Source organism: Suricata suricatta, chromosome 12 (genome assembly GCF_006229205.1).
Source record: "Suricata suricatta isolate VVHF042 chromosome 12, meerkat_22Aug2017_6uvM2_HiC, whole genome shotgun sequence".
Lineage (NCBI taxonomy): Eukaryota > Metazoa > Chordata > Mammalia > Carnivora > Herpestidae > Suricata > Suricata suricatta.
In genome coordinates this window covers 102,133,335-102,157,686 of record NC_043711.1, presented here as the reverse complement: position 1 = coordinate 102,157,686, position 24,352 = coordinate 102,133,335, and the positions used below count along the sequence as shown (strand labels likewise).

The window sequence follows — 24,352 nt, the reverse complement described above, 5'->3', positions numbered from 1 at the left end:
TCCCGAAATGCCAGCGGCACCTTCGGGTTGCGCTACTGCCACGGCGGTCACGAGGAAACCGGGCGCGGCCGGGAGTTGCCAACACCTTGGGAAAGTGAGGCTGGGGCACAGGTGTGGGCGTTGAGACCATAACCTGTCTGGACAGCCCGCACTACTGGACTTGCGCGGAAGGTTCTGGAAACAGCTTCAAAGTCAATTCTAAAGACACATCTTATGTGACAGATCCAGATAAAACACAGCACGTTTAATGAGGTCACACTCTTCTCAAACGTTTTAGGAGAGGTAAGAAAAACAATGGGAAAGCCATCGAAAATTATACAGAGACCATGGGAACCGTACTGGTGTCTCAAGACCAGAAAACACGAACCCGTCGAGTTCTCAAGGCTCTCAGCGCTCTCCACGCTCTCCACGTTACTCAACGGTCCCAGGAACGGGTTCGAGCACCACAGTGATAACGGGTCAGGAGCCGGCGAAGTCCTGCTCCGGCGATCCGATGCAGGCTCGCGCAGCGAGGGGTTTTCTAAGGAGGATTTTCCCAGTCCGGAGGACCATGCTTACTTTCTGGGCATGGTAAGTAGCCATGGAAGAGGCGATAAATCACACCCCTGGTGGAATATTTTACTTTGAAATGGAGTGATGTTTGGTTAATAATTTGAGACCCACTAAGCCTAAATGGGGTGACCCACTTAGAATGGCCTCTGTGTCAATTCACAGTTCATTAACCGGTGTCGAGTTGGAGCAGGTCATTATGCAGTGAGTATGCAAGTAATGGACGGAGCAAGGGCGGCGGGGGCGGGGCCCCGCGACCCTGCCCCGCCTCCCTTCTTCCCGTTTCCGTTTCCACGGGAGGGTGGTTCAAAGGACCAACTTCTAAGTTCAGGTGGTTTCGTTAGTAACCCCTTTTGGTTTCATGTAGAAAATGCAGTGCACGCACTCTCGACGAGGAACAGTCCATTTACGATTAATTTAAACTTATGAAGCTGTTTTAACTGGCCCGTCTAAATGTGTTAATTAACATCAATGATGGTTTCTTATTTTTCACACTTTGTTACTCTGATCATTAACAGTGATGGAAAAGCTAAATTAAGTTAATGGGGAACGGATTATAAATTCTTAAAGGACTTCTCAGTTTGTTTTCAACTGGAAAATATACAGAGAATGACGAAGAGGCATTTTTGCCTCTACTCATAAATTTTTGGTACCAAATTTCTTAAAAACCAGATGGTTTTTAAAAAACATTTCCAAAAATTACTTTTACATGCTGCTCAGACATGACTGCTAAAAAAATAGCATATGCACAAACAGTATCGAACAGCGTGTGGAGTGCCTGTAAACATTCAACTCATTTTCTCTTTCTAAAAAAAATATACATTATAACCAATGACAGAACTCGATCTCTACTCTGCAGCAGCATCAAAGGTCCTTAAGTTCTTGACGACGAAGGAAATACAGCAGCTCATTCCCCTTCCCGGAGCGCAGCGGTGACGAGGGGTCCGGGCCAGCGCTCGCTGCCCCCACACAGTCCACGGCCCGCTGTGCCCACTGTGCCCGCTGTGCCCGCAGGCTGGCCGAGCCCCTCGCGCCCGGAGTCCACATGGGCGGACCACGCGGCCCCACGGATGCCTAGCGAGACTTCACGCCGATCAGCACAACAATGAGGACAATGATGATGACAAATAATATTAAAATCACGAGCATCTTCCGATTCTTCTTCTGATACTGCTCCGCCTACAGAAAGAGGAGGGGAAAAGACCGTCATTCTCCCAAAAAGCTGAACCCTGGGCTCGCTTGCTTCCAGTTCTGGGCTTGCAGCTCTGTCTGCATAACCGGTGTCTCTGACAGGCTGCGTCAGTAGAGTCCCTTCTACCAATTCAAGCAAATTTAATCAACAAGAACGGGCGAGTTCCATGATCCTGGACCCCCCCCCCCCCCCCCCCCCCCCACCACGATGTGCCAGAGCCCAGGCCTGGGCCCGGCTCCGCTGTCACGACAAAGGTTGCGGGAGGGGCCACGGCTCTGCGTCCCCGCCAGCTCACACAAGATGCAAGATGAACCCCTCTTGCAACGAAAGCCACCTGTGCCTGGACACGGTTCCTTGGATGGACGTGCACTGCCCTCGCCATGACACCGAACGAGCAGCTAAGGTTCCCCCTGGGACTGACGGCCCCACAGAGGACTGTTTTCTGCCTCCCCGGAATTTGGAAACGAGACACACTCCTCCTCTGAAATGGGAGTGGGCAAGGGTGACAAGTGCAGGAGGCGCCCGCTGCGGGCCCCCTCCCTCCCGAGAGCCTCACCTGCAGGCGTCAGCCTGGGGGGCTGGGGAGGGGGCGGGGCTCGCCAGCAGTCACACGGCCTGCACCGTGCACAGAGGCAGAAGTGGCCGGCCTGGGCTTCCTGGGGACCGGCCCCGAGGAAGGAGAGTGGAGAAAGAGGGTGTCCGGGGGGCGGGGAAGAGGTATTTCACAGGGAAGGACAAGGGACTTGATGCAAATGCCTGCTAAGAAGGTCCAACCTCCTGTCTACTCCCATGCTCCCCACCGAGCTTCTGACAGGTGTTTTTGTCTCCCACGTGGGAGCCTCTCGCCAGCCAGGAAGAGGCCGCGGCATAGACAAGTCAGCCCATCTTGAGAGCCGGGCCCAAGTGCAGCCCTGGGCTCGATCGTCCCTGAAGGAAGGGACAGAACGTGACTCTTGAGAGAAGACGGAACGCGCTCCTGTTCCTGATAAGGGACACAGAACACCAGGGAAGCCAATGCTACACGACAGACTTGAAAACTGCTCAGAGTGATTTATAAGTGGACCTGAAAACAACACTTTTAGTTCCCACTGGGTTTGTACAGTCCTGTGGGGAAAGCCTGGCCCAAGCTCTGTGTTGTTACAGGGCACGTTTCACTAGTTTTTATTTAGGAAACGGACAACAGCGTATCAGAAACCGGGGACGAGAGGGGAAGACTAGTTAGCGGTCACTCTCCTACACAAGGCTGGCGGCAAAAGGAATCTACACGCCGAGAGCCCTCTGCCGGTCCAGGCAGGCCTCTTGTTCTCCCCAGGGGCTGGGAGTCTCACTCCCACCCTGCCTCGGCCGCGAGCGGGAAGGGCTTCTGGTCAGACCTCGGCCGCTGTCACTCTCTGGACCCCTGACAGCACTTGCTGCCAGGGCTGCCTGGCCAGGGAGCAGCCGGCCTCCGCAAAGCGACAGGCCGTATGCTAGCGGGCTGGAGAAATGCTCCTCCTGTGGCTCCAAGTGTCAATGGGTCCCACGGATACAAGGAGACGGACAGAAATGTATTTTCTGTGTGAGGTCTCCTCCTCCCTTTCCAAGCAAACTCGCCCCCGGTGACACACGGGACCCACTTGACTGCGCGTGTGTCGCCTCATCGCTGACGACACGGCTCCCGAGATGCTTCCCAGGATCACGGAAGATCTTCCTGAAGGAGCCCCTTTCTTAGCAGAGAGTCAGAGAGCTGCTCACCTCAGCAAACGCCCCTCTACTCAGCGGGGCTCGCGGGTACGCTGCGGGAATGAGAAGGGAAAATGGGGCCTCGATCTGCTCCAGAATGACCCTCGGCCAGCAGCCCATCAGAGTGTGTCCCCGCGAGAGAGCCCGGAGTCGGCAGCGACAAGCTAGCAGGACGTTCGACACGTGTCCTGCCAAGGCCCATTCGCCTGACCTCCTAAGACAAGACGACTCACAGCCCGGCGTGCTCTCTGACAGAAAGAAAAGCCCGACGCCTTTATAATTTCCTGTCATGGGAGGGCGTTCTCAGCGATGGCAAACCCGAGCGGCAGGTGTGCCTGGACCCGCCTCCTGCAGGGCGCTGGGCGGACCCCCGCCGGTATGCATCCTTGCGCCCCCACACCGAGGGCCCTCCTACAAGCCCTGGCGTCTGACAACAGCTCCTCCAGCCCTCAGCCACCGAGACGTAGGACATTACCTTGTGGAGCTGTTTCAGGCCGTCTTCGGTTTTGATGCAGGACTGCTCAACGTTATAGTCGATTCTGTCAAGGACTGTGCCCTGGGGAAGAAATGACAGTCACAGGGCCATCGACCACAGCCACGGGGAAAACGGGACTTCAAAACCGAGGGGTGCACACTGCAGACATCACTACCCACAGGATTCTCTCTTTCCTGAACTGTGCACATGGAAAGTTCTGGAATCCATCAGCAAGCAATATTAGGCACTTAATGGCAGAGTGCGCTGTTAGTTACAATACAGTCTTGACTCGTGAGACAGAAATACTGACAAATTGAGATTTCCTTTTTGGATTTAGCCACTGTAAGATGCACCACAGTCAGACTTACTGGGGCTTTACAAAATATACAGTTCGGAGGAAATAGGCTCCGAGAGGCACAGAGCTGACTTCTGGGCCCATCTGCTGCTTAAATGCTTGGATCCCAGGAAGCAGAGAGCGTGGGCTGAGCCAGACCCAGTTACGAGGAGGCCTGGAAATTGACTATCATGTCTACAAACGTCAACACAGGTTTCCGTGGCTCAGAGCAAAGACGGTGAGCTCCAATCCACCACGTCAAATTACGCCTTGCCTCAAGGAGAATTCTGGCTTTAATTGTTCAATCTCTCAGATCAAACAGAAACAAGGGAACACCAGGCTCTATGCAAGACGAAGGCTCCTAATGGGACCCGCGGTAGGAGAGGAGATAGCGGGAGCAGTTCCCTGGGCACCACGGGAGTAATTATTATAACTCGATCCTCCGCAGGCCCCGCACTCTGCTCTGCAGCTGGCTGCAGGGGATCAGGACCCAGATCACCGCTGGTGAGATCATAAACCACCCTGATCAGATTGTAACGGCCAACAAACCATTTAATTCTACTTGAAAGCCAGTGGTTCCTGTTGCCAGTACACAGTAACCCGCCCAAGTCAGAAAGGAAACCTTATCTACTGCCAGGGTCCTTGCTGGGGGGGTGAGGGGGGCACCAGACACCCAAGTGGGGTGGTCCCCTGAGCCTCCTGGGAGTTCAGAAGAAGACTATGAGATCTTCTCCTGATATTTGTTTTTTAACTTAAAAAAAAGCTTACAGTATCTTTATAGGGAATGACATTAGTATATACATGCAATCTGCACGTGTGTGTGTGTGTGTAAGGGCACACGCACGCACACGTACACACGTTGGGGGAGGAGGGTCAAGTTCTGTTCCCCGGCAGGAAGCAGAATCAGAACTCTGAGAGGGCCTGGAGGGCCCGGCAGGAACGCTTGGTGCCGGGGAAGGTGCGCCCCGTACCTGCTCCACGATCATGGCTCCCAGGTCCCTGAAGATCTCGTTCAGGTCGGAGATGGACTGCACGATCTGGCGGATCTCCCGCTCCCGCTCCTCCACCATCAGCGTGTTCTGCTGCACCAGCACTAACTGGTCATCCGTAAAACCCTAACGAGACCAAACGTACGGGATGTGTATGTTCTCCAGAAAGGTATGGTGTACGACTTCAGACGCAGTTCAAAGAATGCAATCTGAAGATACTTCCACAAGCACGTAGACAAGACACACGCACTTATTTTTCCCTGGCAGGAAAGATCCAAATTCCTAAAACACACCGAAGGGTCCAAAGCACAGCCGGCCCGAGTGGGGGGCGGGGTGAACCCCGGTGTGTACCGCCACCGGGACCCAGCAGCAAAGCCAGCGGGACTAATCCCGCGCTTCTCTGGGCTCCTCCCACCGCGGGGTGGGCAGACTGCTTTCCCGAAGGTTCTGGAAGGCAGATTACAAGGTCTCCTTAGAGCCTTTGCCAAAGGAGAAAGAGCTTGCCCCCAGGCCTCCTTCTAGCAGCTGCAAAGCTACGGGAGGCGGCGCCGAGCCATGCGCATGCGTGCGCGCTGCCGCCCAGCGTCGGTCCCGCCGCCCCTTCACGTACCCGATCGTAAAGCGTGTGATCGTCTCCGTCGTCCGTCAGCGGCACTGATGTATCAAAAAAATGCTGGGATCGCTCCTCTCGACTCTTCATGCCTATCAGACAGGAGTTCCCTTTACTCGAGTATGTGAACCATCCCAGTTACGGCTCCACCGTTAAAACGGGGAAATCTAGGGTGAAACTCAAGAGTCAAAGTGGACATGTTCTCAGCAGCTTTAAAAGAGGCCTATCTCCGTCAGAGGTGCGGGGAGAGTGAAGATTGTCAGCACAAAACAAGATGCGAGCATTTGGGGTTTATTCAAAACGAAACCACCAGGCTGTCAATGCGTACGATGCACTGGATGCCAAGCGAGTGACAAAAGGACACTGAACCTTCTGAGAATCTCTAAGCGAGGCAGAAAGATTTAATCTAACTGCTGTTACAAAACATTTAAAAAAAAAATCAATATTTCTCTCTAGAAGCATCTCCAGTAACAATTCCAAATGGCTCTAATCAAATTTTAGAAGTACCGAAATTAAAATACAAATATGCCAGTTGTCAGATGGAGGGGGGACTAGTTTTTTTTTTCCGGGGTGGGTGGGGGGTATTATTGATTGCAATGCCGATAAAGAAAACCCCAGTTTGAAGGTGATTCGGGTGCAGGCGTGGCTAACACGGACTCGGCAGGGCTCCGGAAGCAAGGGCAGGGCGGGCTGGGAGAGCCCCTCGGCCGGGCCGGCGGCCGGCGCTCTGGCACTTTCGATGCTACGCGAGTGCGAAGCTTCAGGCGAGGACAACGTACTTGACCTCCGTGCTAGCATGTCCCCAGGCCCCGCAAACGTGCTGGAATGACAGGCACTGTCTTCAAGCTCGGCACAGAGTAAGTTTTGTTTTCGTCGCGTGTGAACCGTTTCGATACCCCGACCTCGGCCTCAGTCCGGGCACCATTTCGCATGGGGGTGGGTGGCGGCGCGGCCCTTCTGTTGCAGAAGCCGTGAATGCGCTCAAGGGTGACGATGGAGGGCTCAGGACGGCAGGGAGAACCAGCAACCCAGGGGAAGGATGGAGACGGAAAGCGGCCCTAGTGCTGCTGGAGCCTGCATGCCCCGGAACCCCGGCCAGCAGCCCCGGGGGCACTCACGTCTGAGGTAGCCCGACTGCGCGCGCCGGAAGCTGGCGGACAGCTCCTGCAGGGCCTGGGCCAGGGAGGCCACGACGTTGCGAAGGAGCCGCTCCTCCTGGTCGGAGCGGGCCCTGCGGGCCCGGCCGGGCAGAGCCTGCACGGCGCGCTGGCACCTGTGGAAGAGCTGGGGGGGGAGGCCACGGCTCCCCGTGAGCGCTCGAGCCGCTGCGCTCGCTGGCCCGGGGCCCGGGGGTGGCCGGCGTCGCGCGAGGTGCACAGACCAAGCCAAGTGCGGCTCCGTGTGCACGCGCGCGCAGAGGCCGAGCCCGGCGTGAACAAACGCTGCGCGCTGGGCCATTGCTGCGCACCGCTCGGGGCCTACGGTCTTCTCCCGAGCCCCCCGCCACCACCCCGGGGGCTGGTACTGTCCCCACTTTACCCACGAGAACGCGGGAGGCAGAGGGAGGAAATGCGAGCCGGGGCTCCAGCACCCCTGCGCCCAGAGCTCCCCCATGGCCAGCGCTGGGAGACTTAAAACAGGGAAACGATGTAGACACTACGCTTTACACACTGGTCACAGTATTTAAAATTTATTCAAATTTGGGGCGCCTGGGGGCTCAATCAGTTGGGTGCCTGATCATGATCTCACCGTTCGTGGGTTCGAGCCCGGTGGCGGGCTCTGTGCTGACAGCTCAGAGCCTGGAGCCTGCTTCTGTTTCTGTGTCCCCCTCCCTCTGTCTCTACCCCTCCCCTCGCTCACACTGGGTCTCCCTCTCTCTCTTTCAAAAATAAATAAACATTTTTTTAAATCACTCAAATTTACCATTTTACAAGAAATTTTTCTAGGGTGCTAGGCGTCTTGAAGATACTAAGTCTAGGGCAACAAGCTCCCCAATCTTTCCCAGTGATGAGGACCATTTTGTAACACGAACAATTCTGAAGCACTAACATCCAGAAGTTTGACATCTTTAAATCAAGTGGCTGAACTCAGTAACGCTCTGAATTTAAGTCCGGTCACAGTGGCATCTGCCGACAACAGAGGGGACAGTCTCCACTCCTCTAGGACATGTGCCGATAACCTGGAGAGGGGGGGGTCCGGGGCCTCAAGCCCTGGGGGTGGGCTCTGGCCGGGGAAGGGTCCCTCTGGGGAAGGGAGGTGCGACCCGACGGGTGGCTGCACCACACTCCGGCCTCCGAGGGGGCCGGGAAGTGGCCGCTCTGGCCTGGGCGCGCCGTCCCGTCCTCACCTGAGTGATCTCTTGGGTGGTGATTTCGATGGCGTGCTCTTGCTCACTGCTGTCGTCCAGGGTGGGTCTGTTTAAGTGCTGGTCGTGAAGGCTGGCTAACTCCTTCATCTTCTGCTTGATTCGGCCGACATGGTACTGTATCTGCACAAGAGAAGCCACCAGAGCTGCACGGACGCCTCCAGGACCGTGGGCTGCACGGTCCCTGCGCACGCTGCACACGGTTCCGGCTCCACCAGCCTGGAGTCTCACTGCTGTGCGAGCCACTTTTCACTCAACTGATCGAAATTCAAATCCCACCGCTCGTGACGTGCCGCTTCGGTCTCTCTGTGACCCGGGTCGCTCCCGCTGAACCCGCTGGTGGGGTTCCCTCCGGGCACCCTGACACGTGTCGGCGTCATACCATTGCTCAACAAAATGAAAGCATGTGAAACATTCAACTTACTTCATCCACTCCATCCACCCATTTAGGAGGCGACCGCTTTGTCACACCGATTGCTGCTTCTGGATCTAAGCTAATGCCCGACACCAGAGCCATGCGGTCATCGGCAAGCTAGAGGGAAATAAAGGGACATTAAAAAAGCTAGTCGGGCTCCATTTTGATCAGCGCGTTCTCACACCCTTGTAAGTGTCGCTCCCTGAGAAGATCGAGAAACGTAGGAGTGAGCAGGGCACTTGGGCCGTGCCACGGGCTTGCTCCGGCACTGCTAGCATTTGGGGCTGTTTTTCTATCTTCTCATGCACCAGCTCTTAATTTTCTTGGACATACTTGTGAACATGAATTTGACTTGATTTGGCTATAGAAATGTAATAAAGAAAATCAACAGAAGATCCTTAACCGAAGGACCTCTTATTATGGGTACTTCATACGGACAGGATGCCATGAACCTCAACAGTGAATGCGAGCAGATAAACGTTAAAAAAAAAAAATCCTGGGCTACAAATGGAACTCACACCGAGTGGTCAATAGCAGCAAGGGTTACTTGCACACACTGAGCTTATTTTGGAGACGGGACTGAGCCCGTTATCTTGGTCTCAGGGTCATTAACCATGTGTTAAAATGTATGGAAGAACAGCCTGAAAACGATCAGCAAATTACCCACCATTTGGCAAAAGCAATCCTTAAAAATCTCAATGCAAGTCTGCCTGTCAATTCCTTTCTGCAGCTCAGGGTCCACACGCAGTGTTTTCGCTGAATTTGAAATGATACCCAGAGCTCTGGTCCTTTCCCAGGTCCCCACACTGCCTTCGAAAGCCCTGAAGGCCCAGGGAGGGAAGGCTGGGTCTGGCTTAGGGAAGCTGCTCACAGGCCCGGAGGTGACCGGTGAACGGGCTGAGAGCAGCTCCCGAGTTCAGGTTTTATAAATGCCAGTTTCCAAAGATCCAAATGATGATTGAAAAATAATGGGAAACAGTATATAAAAGTCTGTTGCAGGGAATGCTTTGTAAATGTTCTAAATCATGCCGTGGAAACTGGGTGGGGAATTTATGCTGCTTTTCCTCCCCTGCCCCTTGCGTTTTACCTAAATTTATGTTTTGATTCATTCAGCAAATGCCTGCTTGCTTTTCTAATAAACAAGACAGAATTGAAAAATCAACAGATAAAGGGAAAAAATGACAGAAGCAAAAACCTACATTAAAAGGGTGCGTTCAAGTAATAAACCCTATATCTTCAACAGCTTACAGAAAAATCCCTACAAGCAAATGCATTTTGCACCTGCCCCTGCCTGGCCTGCCCCCAGGGGCTTAGGGCATTCTGTGCGTTCACGGATCGCACCGCGTGCATCGACCATGCCGAAGGCACCAGAACCCTTGTAACCGCTCCCTGAGCATCTGTCGTGAGTAAGTTGCCGGCATTCAGCCACTGCGTGGACCCTCCAGGACCCCAGCGTCATTTCAGGTCGCAGATAAATGGTGTGTCATCCGGCCTGCACAATCTGGGGCTCGGAGTCTGTAAAGTGGTGATTCTCAACCAGAGCCACCTTGTTTGTGAGAGCTCACGAATAGGAATCTTATATTCTTTTTATTGTTTTAATCCTCACAGGAACTAGGTGAGCTAGGAATTATTATTCCAATCTATAAATGAGGAAACTGAAACTCAGAGAAGTAGCTTGCCCAAGGTCACAAAGCCATTATGTGACAGACTAAAACCGGGTCCGAGGACTCCAGAAGCCCCCTCTCCACGAGCTGCCAATCAGCTCAGGGGGTGGGGGGTGGGGGGGGAGGCGTGACAGCACCACAGTCTGCCGAGAGAACAAGTCAGGACTGAACTGCCACCGCAAGACACGGCCCCCGGGTCCCTCCCCACTGCACTGCACCAGGGCCAGGGGACTGGCTCCCCGTGGGCACCGAAGTCCCAACACACAGCGGCCTCTCTCACTGACCACCTGCCGGGGCAGTGGCGGGGTTCAGCCCACATCCTGCACAGAGCAGGACAGGGAGACGCTGGCTGTTCTTCCTCAAACTCCTGCTCCAAAGTCACCCAGAGGTGTGCAGCTTTGTGCGGGACATGCAGACCGAGGCAGGAGGGAAGACCACAGCAACCGACCCCCAGCATCTGTCCGCTGCGTGGCAGGTGTGGGACAGAGATGTGGGTCTGCCAGAGCAGAACTTGAACTTGAAGCTCCAGCTGTTGACACAAAGCAAACCCCAAAACTGCTAAGGCACCTCTTCGTGGCTCACAGAATTTCCACCACGCCCGTATGTCATAGGAAGTCATTTCAACAGAGTAATATCTTGTTTCATTTAGGCTTTTGAGCTCACGATCTTTTGTGTATTCTTTTTACTGTTTATTAAAATACATTAAACTAAAAAAGTTACATAGACACTATTTATCTAGATTTACCTGCGTAGTAATCAGTATCAACTTCTCTGAAACAAATGGGAAATTGTCAATCACACATGTAGTCAGCTGAAGCAGATCCACCTTATTTTTAGGAGCACCTGATTTTTACACAGGAGTTGTGACCCCCCCCCCCCAACCCCGAGTAGAAGTTAAAACTAGAGCAAACACATTCTCTTTCAATGTTCTGAGGAAGCCTGCTAATTAAGAGATCCCCACCCGAAAAGGGCAGATTTCAGCTCAAAAAGCTGGCCCTGGCTTCCCCACGCTGGATCGGGATGGTGCCAGGAAGGGTGAGTCTTTGCAGTCCTTGGGACTGCAAACTCTAAATCTTGGAAAAATTGTCCCCTTCATCATTTAGTCCATAACCATAGCTCATCATGATAAAGAAATTGAGCAGTACTCAGATGAAATGTGTCATCTGTTTTATCAGTATGAATTTAAAATGAAAAAAAAAAAACCCCACGCTGTTTTGAGATGGGGGAGCGGGAAACATAACTGAAGGTAAATGTCAATTACTTGAAATAGAAACAAATATGAACATTAACAAAATCTTTGTTACATGCAAAACAATCACCCCCTTTCAACCTCACATCTGAAAACATATTTTCTTATTTTTTTTAAGATCCAGGACGATCCTACCAGTTTTCAAGTTGCCCTTTAGGTCAATACAGGCTTTTTAAAAAAACTGCCAGAGTTTTAATTCTCCTTGTTTATCGCAGCTGGATTGCAACTTAGTTCCCTCTCTGAATATGTGATGATCCGGGTCTATAACGCTTTTCTTAAATGAACTTGTGCTTCTGAAGAAAAAAAAATATATCTTTTTTTTTTTAAATGAAAAACATTATTAAAAATTCTTAGAATTTCTGTCTTGTCTCTAATTTGGGGCTGCACTGCCTGGACCCGGGGTCATCGATGCAGGAATACTGCAATAGACGTTCAAAACCACACCCACAGGGCCCCTTGCTGGTCTCACTGCAGTTGTCCTCCGCCCCCACCCCCATCCACTTTAGATGTTGACACTTGTCCCTTTAAAGAGCACCAGACAGCATGGACAAGTTCTATCTATGGAAGGAACGCATGCACACACACATTCTTCTTATCAATCTGGCTGCCCCAAATCTAGAGGCTTTCTACACTTAGGAAACCCTGCCTTTACAAGGCTGATTTCGTGTATTGTAAGATTAAGGACCTGGCAAAGCCTCTGTGGAGATCAGCAGAGTCTGACACACTCCCTTCCTCCCCCGCATCTAAAAAATAAAATAAAATAAAATAAGTTCAGCCCTAATGGATTTGTAAAAGAAACAATACTGACAATTTTGGAGCATTTGTGGCAATGGACACTTCAAAAGTCTGGAAGGGATGCTGAAAATCATCGCCTGGCCACACTCACTCCACGTGAGAGGACATGGGAACGTGTGTGATGAGGTCAGACCACAAGCCTGACCGGCTGGGCTCAAGGTAGCTTGGGGACCGTGCTGACAGACAGCGGGGCTTCAGCAACCCCAGCCTTCTGTGGGAGGGAATAAGCACACGGATGAAAAAGCATCAGGGGACGTCAGCACTGCAGTGTCTGTGTTTTTTAAATCTGTGATAGTTAAAAAGTGATATTTTCTGGTTATGAGAAAATAAACGTTCAAAATAGACTTTTTTAAATGCACAAGAAAACAGAGAAGGAAAAGCCAGAGAATCATGCCACCGGCTTCACTGTTCTCCTTTTCTCCAACGACCGTACCACGCCCTTAACAACTCAGGGGGCAGTAATGGACGGCCTGCACGGGGGGAGCCGCCCTGCCCCGGCCTCGCTCTCTGTACCCCGCTGACCAGCCTTCCCGAGGGTGGCCCCCCGTGGTACTCAGCCCGCCTCCTGGATACTCCCCAAGCAGGTGACCAGTGGGCCCAGCCTGTGGCCCTCACGTCCCCCCACATCACTCTGCCTTGCCCAGGCTCTGCGCTCAGAGAGCTTGGCACTTACATCTTGTAACTTTTTATAACGCCCAATTATCTATTTGAAAAATGCAACAGGTTGGGAGATGACACTGCTACAGGAAGGGACGAAGATGAGAGCAGGGAACAGAGGAGAGGGCCAGGGTGTCAGCGGTAGGTGGGCTGCCTCCCGAGGGCCACCCCACATGCTACTTCTGGAGAAAGGCGAAGAGCCGTATCCACAGGGCACAGATTTTCGCGTGGATGCGCGCAGGAGAAAGTCTAATGTGGACACACTGTGAGGTGCCACCAGACGGCTTCGCTCTGGAGACCCCAGGGATGCAGGCAGGAAATTCTGCCGGGCCCCAACTCCAGAGGGGTGGGCTTCTATCTAACTGATGCCCAGAACCGGGGGTCACTCCCACTACCCCCGAAGACACCGACTCCGAGCCCCGCGGCAGCCGCTCGCGAGGCCGTGCCCAAGTGCCCGCAGCTGCGAACTCAGCAGCTGGGGCTGAGCGGTAACAAGTTCGCAGTTAGGATTAGCGGGGTCAGCGACACATAAACGCAGTGAGCGACGGAGATAAAACACACGTCGCGGACAGTTCTGGAAGCTCCACCTCCTAGAAGACACAGTGGTCCCGGACAAAGGGCCAGAAGGACCCGGCGAGGTGCTCACGAGGACGAGGCGGCCCTGCGGACCCGGAACGAGGGCTCACTGAGTCTAGAGAGGTGTGTGTGGTGCCGCGGCCCGCTGGGCAGCGTCCCTGGTGACAGGGTGAGGCCCCGTTTAAACACCCAGGGGGTAGCCCGTTTCTGAAGAAGTAGGAAAGACTGGACCTCGGCTCCCGGGGCAGACCCCTGGGGACCATGGCCTGAGACGTGCCCCTCACGTGGAGCTGGCCAGCGCTGCTTCGACGCACGCTGTTCTGTGGTTTGTCGTCTACCCCCGTCACACACGTCCTTCTGGGGCCGCAAGCCCCACGCTTCCAAACTATCCAAGGAGGGGCCGCGTCTGTTCTCAAAGGCCTCGCTCTCAGCCCCCAGGCCTTCGTGCCTGTGAGTCGGGTCAGCAACCCCGCGCACATCCCGGCCGCTGGGCCCCAGAGACGCCGGGCCCCGCCGCGGGCGAGCTCTCCAGGGCCGGGTGCTGGGAGGGAGGCCACGGCGCCCGGATCACTGAGCTTCATGCTGAGGGTGGCTGTTTTCAAATACAAAACTGCTTTGTAATGACAGAAGTAATACGTGCACACGTTTTAAAAACAGACACCCAACCTAAGAGAAGGGTATGCGATAGAAAGTAAGTTTCTCTTCCAGCCCAGACTTTTCTTGGAATGCAACCACTGTTAACGGTTTATTTTGTCTCCTCAGACATTTTCTAAGTACACACAGGCGTAAGTGGGAGTCACTCTCTCAAAAGCAAAACCCACAAGAGGGGGGAACCGCGGCTCCCACACTATTTCGCATCAGCCCCTTCCGGCTCCACGACGGGCCTGGAGCTCAGGCCCCTGCGGCCTCCCCAGGCCGCAGTCTGACTTGTCTAGCCGGCGGTCGACAAAGGCCATCCCGCAGGTTGCTGGCCAGCTGCTGCTCTTACTGACCAGGTAAAAACAGTTTTGAGAACCTCCAGGTGGTTATCGATCTACCCGTCAGGAGCTCTGTTGGTCCTGGAGAGAGTCACTCCGATCCTGCCTCGGGGGTCGTATCCAAATTAAAACAGACAAAACCAAAAAACACCTCCTTCTCTCCAGTCTGCCCTCAGGAACAAGATTTTTATCCTGCACAGTGGAAACGGGTAATGGAGACACCAAACTGACGGTACAGCGCAGCCCCTTCTTCCTCTGCCCTCTCACTAGCGCTGCTAGAATAAAGTGCTAGGGACGTGCACCCTCCCCATCTTCTGCGTGGACTGCTAGTGAGTCTTGCAGAGGCCGAAAGTGTGGTGCCGGGAAGGGGGCCGACAGGGGACCCCGCAAGGACGAGCGCGCCTCCCCTGACACCCTGGCTGCGAAGCCTCCCCGGCAGGCCCCCAGGGTGTGAGCCCCGCTTCCTGGGGGCCCTCACCACCCACCGTGTCCTCCACGCTCTGCCCGAGCAACCTCACCGCACACTTCACAGAAAGCAGGGAATTACCCACATCATAATCCTAAAACCCCTCTGGCTTTCTTTAAGTTCGAGAAAAGGCTCAACCTTTACTATTTCGAAGGTGGAGACGTTTTCCCAAGAGTAGTAAATAATTGTTCCTCAAACCCTTTTCTAAACCACCAATATGCCTGGTGTGAAAATATGTTAATACATCCTGAAGATTAAATTGATAAACACAAGAATTATGAGTAATCAAAATAAATGCTAAAATGTGTATCAGCTCTGTTAGTATTCCGTATATGACCAAAGACTTAAAAAAAAAAAGACATAATTGGATTAACTAACACACAAAAATATTCAAAACACAATACCTCGTCCAGCTCCTGAAGAGAGTTGTTGTTCCCATCAGCCCCATCCAGTTACGGACGGCAAGAAAGAGAGGAGGACAGAGGGACGGGGACAGACAGATAAGGCATGGTCAGTTGAGAAAACACTTTGATCTTAACCAGCTCTAAAAGTGACAAAAATAAAGATCCACTAACCAAAGCATTTAAGAAATCTCCCCCTTTTGACTGTTCCTTAAAAAAAAAAAAAAAGGTACATCAATAGACATGTATTGTTTTATTTGCTGTGATTGTTGTTTTGGTGCATGAGACAGGAAACAATAAACAGTTGTAAAAATTAAAATACCATAAAGCAAATAAAATACACTTGCTTTCGGCTCACGACAATATAATGCTAATCTGTTCCATAAATATCAAATTCCACTCAATTTCCCTCAGGAAGATACAATAATTTGAGAGCAAAGCTAAAATGCAGTTTTACCAGGTAAAAGAAGTGTATATTTTAGCATGTGAATGAGCTCGGCAGACGCAGCAGAATTAGCAAATGGACAACCCACAACCACGGTCTGTGGCTGTGTTCGCCTGGTATTTGAGTGACCACACGTGCACGGCCTCTCCAGATTCGATCCCGCAGACCCGGCTTCTCGGCGGTAATCAGCTGGCCGAGAAGCCCTTCCTCCCCGGAGAGGCACACAGGTGGTAAAGAAGAGAAAAACTCTTCACATTTGCTGGCCGTTTATTAGCATTAGTCTAGAAAGCACACAGTTATTTGTGAAGCTAATATAAAGGCAAGTAAACAAAACAAAACAAGAGGAGGAGAGATTTTCTTACGGGGGGAGCAGGAAGGAAGAGGCACGGGCAGCCAGAGGATGAAGTTTCAATTTAAAACCAGAGGTTCTTTTTTAGATCAACACGGAACTCTATCTTCTGAGCAGATATTTACCAATGAAAGATGCTCTGGAGAACGAGGTCTTTTCATTTATTTACTAATGTATTTTTACTTTTTTGCAGTATTGATCACTGGAATAATTCGTGGTCAATTTCAGTAATCAACTGTGTTGTTTTTTTTTTAAACGTTCAACAGTGAATTTAGAAAATTAAAAAACATAACCTCCTTATTTAAAAATTAATAGAGCAAATGAAACTGGTCAGGACCAAACTATTATTAAGCAGTGACAGTAATAAAAAGTGTAATCAAGCTGGGTTCCTCCGTGTAAAAATTCAACTGGTAGACATTGCAGAAAGCTGAAAGGCCTCTACATTCCTTCTACAAGTTGCCATAAGAACAAAGAGAATTGTATTTATATACACACCCAGCCTCAACAGCAGTACTAGAAAATTTTACTAGAGAAGACAGTGTCAAATGGGAATCTGATTTAATTATCTTTTACTTTAAGAAGAAAATGTTTTTATTTTTTAAGAGCCTTAACATTTGCATCAGGAAAGCACTGAAATGTTTCTGCGAGCCCAGCAGAGGGCAAAGCCCCTGACTTCAGCACCGCAGGCTGCACATCTGCCCCTTTCCGCGGCCGGGCACCTGGCCTCCCATCTTCGAACGGAGCGCCGCCGCCTCGGGCCGGCCTCTGCCACACGTGAGCCTGGGCTCTTGGGTTACAGCCAAGCACACGCCCGGATCTTTCGGTTTTCACAATTCTTAGTTGATAAGAGGTGAAAGCAGAATCACGGGCTAGATAAAGACTCTTTTTGTTGTAAGCCAGAAAACTAAGCTTCGGAACGCATAAATCCATTCATTTTCCCACCGGCGCAGAGGGCTCCGGCTCAGAGGAGGGCAGAGCCAGGTGTTGAGGCCTCTTTCCACCCCACCTTCCCGCTTCTCTGATGTTATGAACACGTCAGGGAATTACCAGCGATAGGCAGGTCCTACCATACCACATCGGGAATTAAATTCAGAGGTCACCTTTCCAAAGAGTCCCCACCTAACCCCCTTCCCTACCCCCGTTTTGCTACTTAAAAATAGAGGCCTTCAAAACACCCCCTGCCACCAAATTATGAAAAAATTTAGTCAGGACCCAAATTAAAACACTTAGAATTACCACTTGGAAAACCCAAAATACAGCCAGATGAAAACACGTTACCACACATCATCACCTTCTGAATCTTTATAATGTCTAAATCTAGGTTTCTGACCTGCCAATGGCATATAACCAAGCAAACATTGAAAACTCCAAGTAGCATGTGGAATTTATAGTCTAAAGAACTTTCTACATGAAACTGAAAAATAAGTGGAAACCCATCTGTGTTTACTCAGGAAGTCTGGAAAAGTTGAGCAAAACGAGCTGGAAGTACAGGTCTATGCTATAGTGATATTTACTTTATTTCCGTTACTGCCAAAATAAAAGTTTGCTTCTCTTTTATCCAACAAAGTGCCCTTATTCTCAAGTAAGCCTCACTGCTCAAAGGGAATCTTTAGAGGCAGGAAAGCAAATAGATCTAAAGAGAAATATACAATGATTTCATACTTGGATTCTAAAGACGGAGCACTAATTTTCCAACAGACTCAGTGTGGACTAGAACCTTCAGTATGCTGGTAAAAGTGGATCTTGTATGGCTGTAAAGCGAGACACGGGGAGATGCTACCCTACCGTAAGAAAACCCACCACCACGAGATTTCAACCAGGGGTCCTTCCATCCTCCGGGGCCTGTGGCCCCAACACTACTGAGGTCCAGTGGGTGAGCACAGGGCCCTGGGGCCTGGTTGGCCCGAGGCCCCGTCCCAGCTCCCTGACTCTCTAAGCAGGGGGCACTGGACAAGCCTCCTAACCCCTCTAAACCCGAGTTCCCTTGTCTGTATCCTGAGGAAAACAGCAGCACTGGGGGGACAGCTCTGGGGGGCTGCATCTAAGGTGCCCACATGCCGGGAGCCCAGTGCCAGGCACGTGGTGAGCCCTCCATAAACCTCGGCTTGAGTTACAGTCAAGACGGAAGGAGTTCAGGTCTCCGATAACCTCAGTTAATCTTTAGTATCTTTCCTCCCCCTAAAGCACGCCGTTTTATTAAAAATAATGTGCTGGTTTCAAACTAATCTAAGACCAATTAACTCCAGCTTCCATTTATAGGTTATGCATTATTTTAAAGCAGAGGACAGATCAGGCAGTCAACACGACCAAAGTGGCCCCAATCCCTCCGTCCGAGCCATTCCAGACCCGAGGGGTCACAGGGCACCTCGTCCGGATGAGAGCAGCACCTCACAACTATTTCATTCATTCGTTTAAGACTTTACACGTTTTCTTGAATGATTATTTTCCTTTGTAAATTCATTTCAGCCCCTTCAAGCCAAGCTGTCTGTAACTGCTTGAATGAGGTGGTGCCTTAAGCCCTGCACTTGGCTGGTACAAGGTCAAAGTCATGTCAGCAAAGTACTGGAGCCATGTCCAAGGGTTTCTGCACCACACTGGCCTAGCGGGCCAGCAATGTGGTTGACTCTTCCTCCTTTTCAAATCGAAGCTGGGACCACTGGGGCTGGAGCCTGGGTCAGGAGAAACCACACATACGGCCCTCAGAAATCACCTGCCTCAAACCCCTCAATTTATAAATAAGGCAAAAGATGTCGGAAGAGATCAAAGAGCTCGCCTAAAGACACATTCTGAGTCAGCCACAGAGTGAGGACTTAACCCTAAATTCCCAGACTCGGAGTCCAGTGCTCTTTCCTTTAGTTCACACTGCCGTGAGGCACAACCGTGGCAGGGAGGGGCATCTAAGATCCGAGGCCCAAACACAGTGAATGAGAAATGCCAACAACTGCATTTTGCTGCAAGTCTTAAAAAAAAAAAAAGAAAGAGAAAAAGAAAAAAAATTTAAAAATTAACGCCCCGTCTGTTTCTAAGTTACTTTTACCAGTACCAATACAAGCAGAACCACAATTAAGGAGAATTTTGTTCAGCTCTGGCTGCTCTACTGTAAAAAGCATACAGAAAAACTAGATTTCATTCATAGGCAAGAAACTTAACCAGGCTGTGTGAGCCGGGGCTGCAGAGCGAGAGAAGCTCTCGGCAGGGAGAAGGCTGCTGGTTATCAGGCAGAAGACGGAAGAGGCCTTCCGTGTCAGAGACCCCGAGGGCCAGACCGGAGGTAGGACCACAGGATACAAGGTACTGACTTGGGGGTCATGCAGGCAAAGGCTGTTTGGGCAGCACCAGTGGGGGGCGGGGGGGAGGCGCTGACTGGCTGCTGGAATTTCCTAGAACCTTCCCGAACGCGGTGGAGGAAGGGAGGCCTAAGGGTTATCACACATGGGATGTCGGGTCAAGGACCTTAGGTCTCTGCTGGCCCTGGGGACTTGGCTTGCTTTGTCGTGGTACATCCTCCTTAAATTCCTGCTTAGCTGTGTCACATGTGCCTGAATGCCGCCTCAACCTGTGTCAGCAGGCGTGTTTGTGGGGGCACTCGGGCCCCCGGCAACCGTGTAACTTGTTTTTTTACCCTCAAGCTAGGATGCCAAAAAAAAAAAAAAAAAAAAGCCTGTTTAAGTCTCTTGAATGATATAGCTTCGGTGTGCTGTGTTTTGAGGTGTTCGAGATGCACACAACCTTCTGCTCAAATCAAAAAATCACAGCTTTTCCTTAAACAAGCAGGTGAAAATTCAGATTTCGAACTCGAAAACAAACAGCCCCCAAAAACCTCTCCCCCAAACTATCAGCTCAATGTGATTTTTTGATTTATTTTGGGTTGTGTGTTAGGTAACAAACACACACTGAAATTAACTTCTGCAGCTTTTTCTCCTCACCAGGAACTAGAAATTTCAGGTTATGGTTGTTTTTAATTAAGTGAAACTCTAGAATTTAGTTGCTTCCTTTGTCATTAACCTGAGTTTTAGTCAATATTTACAAACTGCCTCCTTTTAATTATTTTACTCACGTTGTTAATATGACCTGTATATCTTTTAAGTCTTTATTTACAATTTTTCAAACATACAGAAAAAGCGTGTGAAATGTCTGTATCATGCCACCCCACATACTCATCAGGAGACTTAACAATCAGTAATGCTTTGCCTTACTTGTTTCCTTTATGGAGGGTTAAGTATACAAAATAAGTGGCATTTTAACATTTTACTGCTAAACATTTCAGTGGGTATCTCTAATAAAATTAACAAATTTGATTATAATTAGCTTAACCAATAATTTCTTAATATCACCTAAAACCCAGTCCATATTCAAATTCAATAGCTTTGATTTTGTTTGATTTGCTACATGGTTTTGAAATTTACAGTTCAGAAATGAGGTGTTAAATTTTCTATGAGCCAGATATGCAGTGAAAAATGCTGCCGAAGTTACTGGCTGAAGTTTTAAAAAATTGTGTTAGACATGGCTTTTCCCCTCAAAATGCTTATAGTACTTTTCCAACTTCCAGGAAAGTTGAAAAAATTATACCCTCTACTTAGTCATGTTAACATCTTGTCATATTTGATTGTGTGTGTGTAGAAGTTTCTGGTGAATCAACTGTAAGCAAACTGAAGATGTAATACTTCACCTCTAAACACTGCAGAAAAATCTGACATGCCATGTGTTTTTTCAATACACACAATTAAAAATATTAACGTGTGGGGTTTGTAAAAATTCTAACTTAAGCAAACCATTTTTGTTTAATTGCAAATTCTAGTTTTTAGACAGTCTGCATTGACTACGGGGATATTTTAAATGATCCGACTGCTTATAACCTGAGAAAAATTTCAAATAGACTAAAATCAGTATGTAACATTTTAAATGGTGAAACATACAGAAAATATTTTTCTAATGTTCTGACTCAGATATGTATATTTTGATTCAGAAATCTAATTTCCAGAAATCACCTGAATTAGCTAAATCTATCTATACCTTTTTTGACATATCTAATTTCCCAAAGTGTATACTTCAGCTATTCGTGTTTAATTATTTGACTTAGCTTATACATAGATTTTTTATTTTAACTGCCTAACTTAAAAAAACCACTTTAAAAATCGGTCTGACTTAGAGAGGCACTTTTAAAAAGCTGCCCGGCTCAGACATTAGGTTTTTAAACTGTCTGACTTAATGATTAATAATAAGGATAATAAAAGTCTCATGTTACCCAGCAGTTCAGGGTGTTTTGAACTTTATACGATAAAAATTTTAAAGCAAACAACGTTGTTTCAATAAATTAAAAACCGATACCTTAGAAACATTAAGCCGAGTTTTAGTTCTGTTGTTGTTTTTTTTTTTTACCCCCATCAGGTGGCATAAAATCAAGTCATTTGAGGAATATGCAATTTTTACACCTTATTTGATAAACCTAAAGTTCCACTGAGGAATTTTATTCATTCAATTTCTACCATCTAATTCTTGGCTTATTTCAGAGTACCCTTTTCAAAAAAGAAAAATCGGCACTGGAGTTAGCCGGTTCCATTTACTTATTTTAGCACAATACCATTTCTTTCAGTTTACAAATGCAAAACAACTTCAAATTCTTAAGTAAATAAAAATCTAAACATACTCCATCCCTGTTCTCTATGCTTTTTAACCTGAATTTGCACGATTTTATTCCTGAACCCGTTCACACGGTTTAAAATAGGTTTCCTATAGGAGCAATATGGCCAAAGACATCTCCCACCTGTGAGCTACAAAAAGGAAAGACTGTCTTTGTCAATCAAGACACATGGCGTATGATTTTTCTGAAGCATTTAGTAGGGTCAGAAAGGAAAAAAAAAGGCAATACAGTCCCTAAGCGGTGAACTAAGGGTGAGGTCCTCAGCACTGTAGATTTCAAGCATAGTCCGTAAGTCTGGTTTGGGGGGGACTTTATTCCCTTTATCCTCTAAGGCTGCTTCTTTTCGAACCCAGCCTGTCTATAGCAAGGAGCCCCCGCCCCGCTACAAACTAGTTTCCTAGTTTTCTTCACTTTTCAATTTAAGATCTTCCAGAGCTAATCACGGTCTTGCTGGGACCGTTCGGACCGGCCCTGATGTACCAGAGCCAAGAAAGCAAGAAACTGAAGCTCGGAAAGGGAAAGGAGACCTCATCAAAAACAAACAAACAAAAAAGCCCTTTAGCAATCTTCCCAGGCCCTCCCTCTAAAAGATTCTACCGCTGGGCTCAAGAAAGGTTCAGGTTAATTAAATCAAAATACATGTGCTATTTTGAAGGTTAATTTTCACATACACACCATGGTTTTTTTTTAAAAGTTCGAATGGAGGGAACAGATTAATTTCCTGTCTGGGAAATGGAAAACCGAAGAGCCTAGCACCTTACAGTCACCCCAACCAGGAGCCCCCAGGAAAAACAGGGAAGCAATTATTCCTAAGGAACAGGGCCCCACACAAGGGCCGCGAGGCCATTAAAAGAAAACGGGTGAAACAACAACAACAACAACACACACACCCCCCCCAACGGCGGCCTCATTTGGGGGAGGGTGTCGTTCATTTGCAAAGCTTGGGGCTCGGCGTTCCGGCGACCCAAAGTGAGGCTCGGTATGGGGGAGTGGGGGAAGGGGGAGGGGGCTTAAACACAGAACGAAAACAACAAGGCTGCAGGAAGGCCCAAATTTTTCCAAATCTTCGTGTTAAAACATATGTAAATTGGAGGCGGCCAGGCGGGCAGTGACGCCCGGGGCGGGAGGGGGGGGAAGCGGGGAGGGAAGAGGAGGGATGCGGAAGTGAGGAGGGAGGGAAAGGCAGAGGTGGAGCAGGGCCCTGAAACTGTTTTGTTCTTCCCCATCCAGGGTTGTTACGTGGCCCCGGCCCCTCGCCCAGAGACCTTCCACTTCCGATTATTCCTAAGTCTTATTACTTTTTTTTTTTTTTTTAAACAGAGAGACAGACAGAGACAGACAGACAGGCAGAGCCGCAGTGCACACGGTGCGTGTGTCGGAGAGGCCGCCGGGAGACTCACCGCAGCAATGCTACGTGAATGCAGAGGGCTGGAGGTGGTGTGACTACTCACTTGCTCGGCTAACAGCTGCCGGTTTTGGATGGAATTATTCCGCAACAACAAGAAAGCCTCGGTTAAACGCCTGGTGGCCATGTCTCACCCTTTGTGACCCCCCTCTCGGGGCCCCCCGCCCACTTAGCACTCCTGGTTTGTTCACTTTTCTTGCTCTCGGCCCCTGGCCGGGTCGGGCCCACCCTTCACAGAGCCCTGCCTGGGCAAGGCCTCGAGCCAAGCCGGGCGCAGCCCTGCGCTTCGTCGAAGCGCGGAGACCCCTCCCCAAATAACCGCCTCTGACTCCCCCTACTCAAGGCTTGGCTTCGATCTCTAAGCACTTAAATCCCCCCAATCCTTGCGTTGCTAGCCAACGTCCTGGAGACCCCACCCCAATCCAACCTCAGATCTACAAGCGTCTCACTCGCCAATCCGGCTGTGGACTGGGAGGCCCTGAAGCCCCCTACCCCCCTTAATCTCGGAGACCCTCCCTCCCCCGCCAAGGGTCTGTGCACCCTATCCCTAACTTGGCTCACACGCCTCCAGACCGTGCCCGGGGGGGGGGGGGGGGAGACTGCCTGTGACTCAGTTTCCCCGCCAGAAGCTTGGCCTAAGCCTCCTTTGGACAAGCCGAGTCAAGGCTTGGGCCCTGAACTCCAGGGCGCCTGGTACTCCCTCCTTAGGCCTCGCCTGGGCCTGCTGAGGCCCGGGCCCGACCTCCTGACCCCTTCCCTGGCTGGGCGGCCGGGTCCTCCACTGCCACAGCGGCCTGGCGGCCTGCAGGAGGGCAGCAGGGCCTGCCTCCCCGGCCTCCTCACTCCTCTCCTCCGGCTCCCTCCATCCCCGGATCTGACTGCAGCTCAGCCCCGGGCCGTTTCCGTGCTGTGGTCCCGGGCTCTGGCGTCCCCCCTGGCCCTCTTCCTGTCCGTCCCTCGCGAGTGCCCCCCTGCGACGTTCGCAAGGCTTGCTCGCAACGTTCCGGACGCGGGAGCTCCCTGCCCCGGGGCGCGGGAGCGCTCCGCCCCCTCCCGGGGTGCTCCCGGGGCGGCCC

General features: G+C 50.5%; 1 protein-coding gene and 1 long non-coding RNA gene across 8 annotated transcripts; one reads left to right on the top strand and one right to left on the bottom strand.

Annotated features, from left to right (window-relative positions):
- Positions 1–223: 223 nt before the first annotated feature.
- STX16 (syntaxin 16) lies at positions 224–24,267 on the bottom strand. Of its 7 annotated transcripts, none has more exons than XM_029916386.1 (10): positions 23,272–24,267; positions 15,611–15,646; positions 15,440–15,451; positions 8,661–8,768; positions 8,219–8,359; positions 6,990–7,155; positions 5,872–5,963; positions 5,244–5,387; positions 3,939–4,019; positions 224–1,728 (listed from the first exon to the last, which is right to left on the bottom strand). In XM_029916386.1, exons 1-10 carry the CDS (start codon positions 23,401–23,403, stop codon positions 1,624–1,626), a joined length of 1,017 nt encoding a protein of 338 aa, XP_029772246.1. In that variant the 5' UTR covers positions 23,404–24,267; the 3' UTR covers positions 224–1,623. The 7 variants fall into 7 exon arrangements, with proteins under 7 accessions (XP_029772246.1, XP_029772242.1, XP_029772240.1 ...); XM_029916382.1 differs by having other exon boundaries at positions 23,323–24,262; XM_029916380.1 differs by lacking the exon at positions 15,611–15,646 and having other exon boundaries at positions 23,272–24,259.
- On the top strand, positions 19,014–23,393 carry LOC115273364. Its single transcript, XR_003900788.1, has 2 exons — positions 19,014–19,521; positions 23,192–23,393. It is a non-coding gene; the product is annotated as an uncharacterized LOC115273364 (long non-coding RNA).
- Positions 24,268–24,352: the final 85 nt, after the last annotated feature.